Consider the following 10,145-nt stretch of genomic DNA (forward strand, 5'->3'; position numbering starts at 1 on the left):
TTTACATAGTTTGGTGATATCAACAGAATTTAATTCAAACCTCAGCTGTTCATATGTTGTGTGTTGACGTCGATGGTTGGCGTATACTTTGTAGAGAATTACAGAGAAGACATTTCATTAAAATTGCTGACCTCTGCTCCAGTGTGCTGTAATAGGGTTTAATGTTTTCTTTGTAATAGCTTAAACAACCTACTCTGAGTCTGTTTACTGTACTGTAACCAAACAGCATGTGGGTGTCTGTCTCTGGGGAACACTGCACTTATTAAACTCTGCTGAACTCCATTCAGCGATGTTTATTTTTAAGACACTAGTGAGCGCCACAAATTGAATCCAGGAAACTGTTGGGATAACATGGCAGAGATGATTTGTTGTTTACAACTTTGTGATTTATGGCATCCTTTAGCCTAACAGGACTAAATGCTCGCCCTGTTAGCTGCCTGTGAGGCGGTGATGCTCATTACAGTGAAGAAACAGGCTGCTGAATGGATGTAATAGAGAGCAAACTTTCCAAGTTGTAAATATCTGTTGGCACCTGGCAGAGCTTTGCTGCTACCCTTTCTAGCTTGTATAAACAGTCTAACCAGGCTTTGGTGTAAACTGTAGATCCTGCTGAAAGAGTAACTCAGTACCTCCTTAATCTTGTTTTTGCTGACCTGCAGAGGTATAACTGAACCTCGCTGCAGTGGTGTACAGGTGTACTCCAGCACCCACTGATGCCGCTGTCGGATGTGCTTTCGGGGACAACAAAGCACACTTCTGACCGCTCTTATTTCCACCAGAAAGGGCAGCAAACCGCTACCTTTCAACCTGGTGTCAAGCTACTGTAAGCTGTAGATCAAGCATCGGTGCTGCATTACTTGAGAATCAAGGGGTTTGGCAGGAATGCTGATCAGATGAAAAAAAAAATACTGAGTTGCATGTTCTGTGTAGTATGGACACATGTGAGGAGGCTGTGCACTGGAGATCTATACAGTTTTAACTGCAGAGCGCAGCAGGATTTAACAGAACAGCTCTAAAATACCAGTGTAGAGCTACTACTTACCCAGCACCAAACAGTCAGACACAGTAAAGGCAAGTGGGTGAATATATATGAGCATTTAGCTGCTAAAAAAAATCCAATATTTCATTGAAGAGGTAGGGCAACCAAAACAGAGCTGAAAGGAGCTTGAATAATAGATATATCAGGTTGCACATGGCTAGATGATAGATAAATGCATAAGGTGAATGGGAAACTGTTACCTAACACATTCACTGGTACAAATTAACATTGTTACAATGTGTGGCTAAAAATGCAGTAAAACAGCTTTGCAGATGTCTGCTAAAACAAGCTTTTGTCAACCCACAATATTAAATATACAGCTTGCCTTTGGTCCCTTTTTGTGAGAAGCACCTGTGCCCTGTTAAAGCTCTCCCTCTCTGACTTTCACTCACAGCTCCGTTAGGATTCATACAGTATTTGCACATGCTGCGTTCTGCTATGCGACAGCCACATTATGCTGTTTGATTGAATTTAATGAGGAGGCTACATCAGCTGCCTCTCCGTGGAGCACTGTAATTGTCCATTACCGCGTTGGCCTCACATTGCATGCCTTTGTGTATTGTTTTGCTTTGTGCACCACAGATACCGAACACACACCGAAGGCACAACCTCAGTTTCTCTTCGACCCGTTCAACAGCAGCGGGACGAGGCATGCTTGATTTGGATCGGCGAAACGTTGATGCAACCTGTTGCGTTAATGCTGCTGGAAGTGGTGACATTTCACAGTTCTAAAGGGGATGTTGGTCATGTGTAGTAAAGGTGTTGGTGGTGTCACATAGCAGCATGCAGTGTGTTTAAGCAGCTGCCTGTGATGAAAACATAGACACACACATTAAAATGATCACATCTCCTCGTGGGGCTGGTAAAGATGTATTGCTGTAATTGTAAGGTCACCCAATTTGCCAGCCTGGTTATTGATTGTTGGAAGTTAAGGCATGCCCTTGGAGTGTTTCTCTCACAGATGGCCTGATCCTAATGAACCAGACTAACGAGCCAGATGCATCTGCGCTGCACTACACAGGGTCCTCTGAGGTTATATGGAAGGAAACCTGATGTATATTTAATTGACAGGACAGAGGGGGAACCATGAGCACACCTGCAATCTGATTTCATGTCAGATTGTGGTACATGAAATGCCATGGTGTTTGGTGGAGGATTCTAGCAAGTTCAGCTACCTGTAGACAAGAATGAGTTCTGATGGGAAATTGTGTTACCTGGACTTCAGCAGTGTTATTTGGAGAAATCAGCCCTTTCTGTGATGCGTCATCCTGTTTTTGTCTTGAGAAGACATTGCAGTTCACAAAGTAATCCATCAAAGTTGGGGCATAAGCTGAATCATGAAGCCCAGAAGGAGGGGAAAGATATTAAAGGTTAGCTGCTGTAAAGTTACTTTCAAAAACTTATACACTCCTTCAGGGTCGTGTTCTTGGTTATTGCTTTATACGGCGTCAGTGTATGGTTTGAAGGTAGATGCTGAGTTAGCCATCTGCGATCCATTTACAGTCGTGTGTAATGCAACGTCCTGAGCATTTTGTCTGTTTGTGTTTTGGCTGGCAGCGTGTGCGCCTCCCTGCTATCTCATTCTCTGTGTCAGTCTGTCTTTGCCTGCCTGCTCTCCATCTGTCTGCCTCTGTGTGTTTACTTGTGATCTACTTGTACATCACACTCCAGCGAGAGGCAGCCAAGATATTAGGAAGTCAACATCAAGTCGCACTCCTGTTGGCGACATTCATTACTCCAACTGCAAGACGCTGCTTAATGTTTGGAGCAGAATCTGAATTTATCTGCCACCTAGTGTGATGACACTAATTGGACTGGCCACACTATGTTTTATATGATGTTCAGAAAGGCTCATTAGCATAAACATTACCCTTCAGCTCAGAAAGTTTAGCCATTAAAAGAAAAGAGGGCATCCATTTTCTGTTTCTCTCTTGCTCCACAGGGGGTGTGTTGTCCAGTAGAGGGCAGCACAGACAACTGAGAGGTCTGGAGTGTGCAAATGGGAAAATAATTCTCTTCTCTTCTCTTTCAGGGCCAAAGTGTTTCGAGGAAAGAAGGTCCTCGGGGACCATGACATCAAAGTGGAGCAGGTATCATATTGATTTTATAGATCTGTGATGCTGCAGAGCCATTTATAAAAGGTTGACAGGGATCAGAACAGACATGAAAGTGAACTGACACCGTATTCAGTACTATTCATAGTCAAATACCTACAGACAGAATCAGATTAAAGACCTATGATGATCCCCTGGCAGGAACTTATTTTTTTTCTCTGCACTTTGGTTTAAAGCCAAATGCATGCAACATTTTCATCAGGCTCAGCTGTACTGTATGCTAAGCTAATTCAATTATTCAAATATGCAAATGATGTTGAACCTGGTAAATACCGCTGCTTGAACATCATCATTTCAGCAGTGTAACTTCACATATTAGCTTTGAGTTCCAAGCACCAAAGAGAGGCTCTTGACTTTTGCTTCTTTTACTCTTTCATACAGTAAAATAAGCAACAGTGTTTTATTTATCAGGAATTTGTGTTCCAGTGATTTCAGGTGTTTTTTAAACAGTCACATTTTTCCTTGTCAGCAAACCTTTGTGTCGCCCAGTGAATAAATAAACATGTATAAATGTGCGACCACACTTTCAAAACCACCACCACTTCAAATATAAAACTATACCTGAACCTTTGCAATATTATGCAGTGGTTACTTTGCATATTTCAGTTTTTGGCTTTAGACTAACTCTGTATGACATATTGGTTTCATATTGGTTTAAACTAACCAGCAAACCATTCTGCAGTACTCTGTTACTACATATGAAATGACTAACAGTTTCACGCCTAATAGACTTTGACAGTTAAATTACAACCTCAGACCTCACCACAGAAACGAAATAGACTCCAGTGGAGACAGAATTCGGCTGCTATGAGTCACAGAAAAGTCCTCCACAATGCTTTCAACCACACGAAGAGAAGCAACAGGCATTATTTTAGCAGAGTAACTATATAGTTTATGCATATAATATATTAAGATCATGCAAATAAATAACTGATGCAAAAGTATGTGCAGTGCTGGAGTGCCTTTTTTTCTTTTTATTAGGTCTGCAAAGGACATTTGTTAGAGGAGAAAGTGACTCAGTATTTATTTTGATCCCAGCCAAGTAATTAATTCAAATGATTAAAAAGAATGATGTGTCGTCTGCTCTGAAAGTGGCAGTAATTATGGAACAGAGTTGGCATATTACACAAAACTTCTCACACAAAACCCTGGAACACTCAGAATAAAATCATGCAATTTTCTGCCTCTTAGATAATAGCTTCTACAGCTATCTCTTTAAAACAAAAGAAACCATTTCCAAAATAGGCCTAAATGATTAAGTCATGCAGTGGATCATCAAGAAATAACCGATGAATCTGTTCTGTGTGTTTCTGTCTTTCTATGTAGGCTGAGTTCTCGGAGATCAACCTCATCTCACATTCAAATGGAACCTGTAATGTGGACATGCAGGTCATCAGGGGTGGGACCAAAGTGGTCAGGTTAGCAGTACACACACACACACACACACACACACACACACACACAGTCATAGTGGTTAAACATTGCTTGAATCTCAAACCAAACCTGAATCCCTTTTTAAACTGTTGGATTTGACTTTGAAAATATGATTTACCCCAAAATACGCAGAAAAACAATACAAATTCTTAAAATATGAAAACCAATATTTACAAAAAAAAAGACACACTTAACCTCAACCCATTGTATAACTTACCAGCATGACCTTATTTCCTGTCCCCAGTCCTGTTCCAGAAATAACAGCGGGTCTTCTCAAAAATGTTCCCACCATCAAAGTATATTTCTTTTTGGATTTATGGGTGTTTAGGACCATTATTTAAGGTGACAGTTGTGGCAGGAGACATGAGGTGAGACAGACGGGGGATGACATGAAGTATGTGTGTGCATCTTTACCACTCAGCCATTGTTACACAGTTCGTTTTAGTTTGGTTCTCAGAGGAAATAATAACAGAACATCAAACAGACTCAGTGGACATCAGTTGTATTTAATGGTAAATAGTCTACTAGTGAAGAATAGAATAAAAGAACAGAATAGAATAGAATAGAATAGAATAGCCACTTTACTGTCAACCAGAACATATACTAGTTGGTGCATATTATGACTGAAATTTCGATGCAAAAGGCTCGCCATTGGACAGATACAAACAAAACAAAAAACTAATCTAAATAAAAAACAATTCCAATATATATATATATATATATATATATATATATATATATATATATATATATATATATATATATATATATATATATATATATATATATATATATATATATATACATATATATGTGTGTGTGTGTATATATATATATATATATATATATATATATATATATATACATATATATGTGTGTGTGTGTGTGTGTAAAAACTATATGAATACAAATATAAATATGTATATATAATACACACACACAAACATATATATATATATATATATATATATATATATATATATACACACCTGTACACATACACATCTGCACATATTTATTCGACAGTGAAGATATAGCAGCAGTATTGCAGTATTGCACATAACATTGAAATGTAGTGAAGGTAAATTAACCAAACATACAATCTCAGAATGTGACCAATGATGACTAACTAGCTAGTCCTAACTAGTCCTAAACCTCTACCAGAGCCAGCATCCTAGCGAAATCCCCAAATTTTGTAGATTGATTTTTACATTTATTGCAATAACATGTTGCTTTCACATAAAAGTAGAAGGCACAAATCAGTTTTTAAGGTCCAGCACAGTGCATGACATTAATAAAAATGGTTCCATATAGGAGGACATTTGGTGCTCATAGATGTAACAACACACAGCAAAGTGCTGCTTTTCCATGTTTGCACATCAATTAATGACAATCCAAAGACCTCTCTGTGAGATCAGACAGACAAACCCTGAAATGCATTTGGAAATAATTATCGGGCTTGTTTACAGAAAGCTCTGATTGGTGGAAAAAGAGGCGTATGACTACAGCCATTACCCACACACTGCTGCTGTGAGCTTGTGTACAAATGTATGAGCGTCCCGTAAACCTGACGATCACGTAGACACACTCACTCACCACAAACCACGGTGACACAGACACCAGAGTCCTCGCTAAATACCGGCAGCGATTAAGTGAGGCTGTAACTCCTACGGCTCAGCTACTAACAAAAGCAACAGGAAATGAAGACGGCAGCATGAGTCTGATAATCAGCCTGCGATTACGCTTTATGAAGGGTTGGTCTGCATTTGTGCTCACGTACAGTAAACAGTGACAAGTGCTTGAAATTTGTGGAGGCAGAAGACAGGATGATTCACACTCATCTGTCCTCATGGTGTGATGGACCTCCAGAGTAGTTTCATGACCTCCTACTCACCCAAACAACGGTTTGCTGCGGAGGCTGTTATTGAGTTTACAACATAAACGTCAGTCTGTGTCGTTGCCCGCCTGTCTGGTGCACGCTTTCTAGACCCAACAATCTACATTTGTCTTTGTAATTACACTGTGTCCATCGATTTCAAGTCAGAGCAGTGATTTTCCAACTACTCGAAGACTGCGTGTTGCTAAGTAACCTCCATCGTGAAGAAGATATGTGAGCGTGACACTGCATGATCTGCAACTCTACTTTCTTTTCTTGTCTTTTATTTTGCTTTTATAGCAATATTACCAAAAAATTAAACACAGATAAATGATGAACTACTATCCATTATATCAAATTTTGGAAGTTTTAATTGGTCGTTTAGCAAAGAGAGAGCAGTTAATAGCAGGTTCACGTAAACGCAGTGTGTACATTTTGAAGTGCATGAATGCAGTTGGACTCTTGCTGTTTATGGCTCACGAGGACTCATGGAACATTTGCTAATCTCTTTGGTGCGTGCATGCATGATTAGCCTCCGTATGGTCGAGCACACACATGTACATCCAGGTCGAATGAAGAAACAGAACTGTGCCCTGCCACTAATGGGACAATGATGTGTGATAGAAGGACTTTGAAATCCTGAAAACTTTGACCTTGTTGTTTTTCTCATTTTCTCACAGAATAGGAATAAAATTATATATATTCATGAGTCTCAACAAACCCAATGAAAAAGAAGTGTAATAATGTCTCCATAGTCTCACTGTTTGAATGCTACACACACACACACACACACACACACACACACACACACACTAAAGAGCTATAGTGCTCATGTTCATTATAATAAATCAATGTGTCAAGCAATGCTGCCATGTGGCTCATTGACATGACTTGAACTGGTCTGACTCTGGCCATTTTAGGCTTGCCAGTGCTCGCAAAATGTCTAATCTCTTGCTAATCTCTTTGGTTCATGCATAGAGAGCTTCCATATGCTCAGCCACACTCACAGACATCCAGGTCAAATGAGAAAAGCAAATGTAGGTTTCACTAATGGATTTAAGAGACTGTTTAAAATGCTTGTCTTGTTGACTTTGCTGTCTTCTTGGCATCTTTTTAAAGTCTTAATTCAGCAGGGAATTGGAGATAAAAAGCAATAATAACAGACTTTTTGTGTGAGTTCCAGTTCATACCGGAATTTTTCAAATAAAGTTTAAGGCACTGAAGTGCACAGTGAAGAAGCCAAAGTGGATGACTGTGGTGCTGTTAGCAGCACTGAATCAGGGGCAGCGCTGAGAGTCATGCTGCCAGTAATGAAGAGATTACAGTCACATTAATTGCTGTGTCCTCTCCACCAGAGTCTTTTTTAGTTTCTTGGAGTGTCTGATTAGTATTCTCTGTGCATGACGAGCTGGTGGTGGTCACACTGCGCCAAAGTTTTCCCTCTGTGTCTGTTTTCTCTCACTGCACTCTACATCTCTTTTTCTCTGTGTGGGTTTCTCACACCTCTCTCTCTTCTCTCTCTCTGCCTTTCCTCACATTCCCTCGCTGTCATACATGCATGCAGAGACAAAAGGGAAAAATAACACGAGTCGTGCCCTATTACCGTCAACCTTCCGCTGAGTTAAGCTGCTCTGAATATTGTTTTTGACCTTAACCCAATGGTCGCAAATTGCTTCTCTGAGCTCCAGTGCTGTGGTTTTAAGTGTTTCGCAATTGAGGCCTGTGTCTACCATTCAGCATTTATTTTTCTATTATGCAAATTCATTTTCTCTGAATGGTTGAATACCCAATTTCTCTGCACTGTAGCCCTCTCTGCTGTAGGCCTGGGGACGACTGTGTCCCCTCTGTGACACATGTCACCAGCAGCTCCGTTACCCAACAGGACAAGCTGTGTGGGAGGTTTACACTGCTCCCTGCACACCCACTTTTATCTCCATTTGGTGGCAATAAACAACAACAAAATGAAACTGTAATCTGATGCCAGCAGTGGCTAATGTACATATAGTTCTGTATTAACAGTAAAATATGTGGTTTGTCTATACTGTTGTGGGAATATTCCACCACCTAACCTTAATTAGAAAATTAACACTTTGCATGGTTGTTGGTAGATTTAATATTGCATGCAATATGGAGAATAACATTACATCATTGCAGTGGACAAGAAACCTCACTCCTCCCTCCCCCAAAGAAGAATAAGAATGATGGCTTATTTAGTTCATGACAGTCAACGACATAGGTGGTAAATTTATACCTTGTCATATGGTTTTCCAATTCAGTCCTACATTCCTCAGACAGAACATCTTCCTAGAGGTGAGACGAAGGCATCTCCTTAGAGAAACCCGTAGACTTGGTTACATTTGGCCAAAAAACCTCTTCAGACTGAAACTCCAAACCTGAGAAGACTTGAGATCTCTATTTTTGCTTCTCGTTGTAAAACAGACACATCTCACTTTACTGTAAGCAGCAGTCAACCTGTAACTCTGAACACTTAAAAAAAAATAGAAGCAACTGATGAACAACAAATGAAACATCAATTGCTCACTTCAGGCCTCATTTACCATCAAATGTCCTCTTGTGTTTAGCATCCAAGCAGTGAAAGGTCCGCTCTCGTATGACTTAGCAATTCAACACAGAGTGCTCATTAACAATCCTTCACAGATGATAATCAGTTCTTAGAGGAGAGATATGAACACTTAATTGTCTTTTTTTTTCACAGTCCGATATAGCTTTATTAATTCATGTGGCCTGCTGGATTTGTGTGAGTCTTTCCTCACTGCCACAGCAGCCTAGAAGCAGAAAAAGACAAATCATTTTAACTCGTGGCTTTGTCGGTTTTCCTTTGCATCACTTTTGTAATGTGTCATTTCTCTTTCTCCCATCCAAAAATCTGATCTGTTGCAATTGGCCTCCAAAGTACAGTAAAACAGCCTAGAAAGATGAATTTGTTCTCAAGTCCACCTTCTTCTTGGTGTCATTCCAGGTCATTCAGGCCTGACTTTGTCTTGGTGCGCCAACACGCCTTCAGCATGGCCCAGAATGAGGATTTTAGGAACTTGATCATCGGTCTGCAGTATGCGGGCATCCCATCAGTCAACTCTCTGGACTCCATCTACAACCTGTGTGACAAACCCTGGGCTGTAAGTGACTTCAGCAGAACTAATTTACAACAACTATACAGCATTTCACTCACAATAAATTGCATTTTTGATACAGTGAGTTAGGAGCATATAGAACATTTAATGTCATGCACAATTAAACATTATTACATTATTTATTACTGAACGTGTGACATGCATATACATTTAAGACATGGTGTAATAAATGTTACACTCATTCAGCTATCCGTGATTATTTTTTGCAGTACATTGACTTTTGCTGTTTATTTCTCTTTCTGTGTCTTCTTCTCCTTTCCTCCAGTTTTCCCAGTTGATCAATAATCAGAAGAGGTTGGGTTCAGATCGGTTCCCTCTCATCGATCAGACTTTCTACCCCAACTACAGAGACATGGTAAAGTTCTTTTATGGTTACTACACAATGTATGTTGTCAGGCTGCTTGGAACAAACTCACACCTCAAAAACATCAGTGACTGACAAAATGTAACTTCTGATGATGTTGAGATTTACAGATTTACATGTAATAGTCTCCCATATATTCAGTAATTCAACTGGCAGAAAGTTTTAC

At 39.8% G+C, this 10,145-nt stretch overlaps 1 protein-coding gene across 1 annotated transcript in view; it reads left to right on the forward strand.

Annotated features, from left to right (window-relative positions):
• The window catches only part of syn2b (synapsin IIb), a 90,058-nt gene that overhangs the window by 49,455 nt on the left and 30,458 nt on the right, over nucleotides 1–10,145 (forward strand). Inside the window, exons 2-5 of the mRNA XM_055010649.1 lie at nucleotides 3,072–3,129; nucleotides 4,480–4,571; nucleotides 9,444–9,600; nucleotides 9,881–9,970. Of these exons, the coding sequence (XP_054866624.1) occupies nucleotides 3,072–3,129; nucleotides 4,480–4,571; nucleotides 9,444–9,600; nucleotides 9,881–9,970 (397 nt within the window). The remainder of the gene's footprint in view (nucleotides 1–3,071; nucleotides 3,130–4,479; nucleotides 4,572–9,443; nucleotides 9,601–9,880; nucleotides 9,971–10,145) is intronic.

This window comes from Amphiprion ocellaris, chromosome 5 (assembly GCF_022539595.1).
Source record: "Amphiprion ocellaris isolate individual 3 ecotype Okinawa chromosome 5, ASM2253959v1, whole genome shotgun sequence".
Taxonomy (NCBI): Eukaryota; Metazoa; Chordata; class Actinopteri; family Pomacentridae; genus Amphiprion; species Amphiprion ocellaris.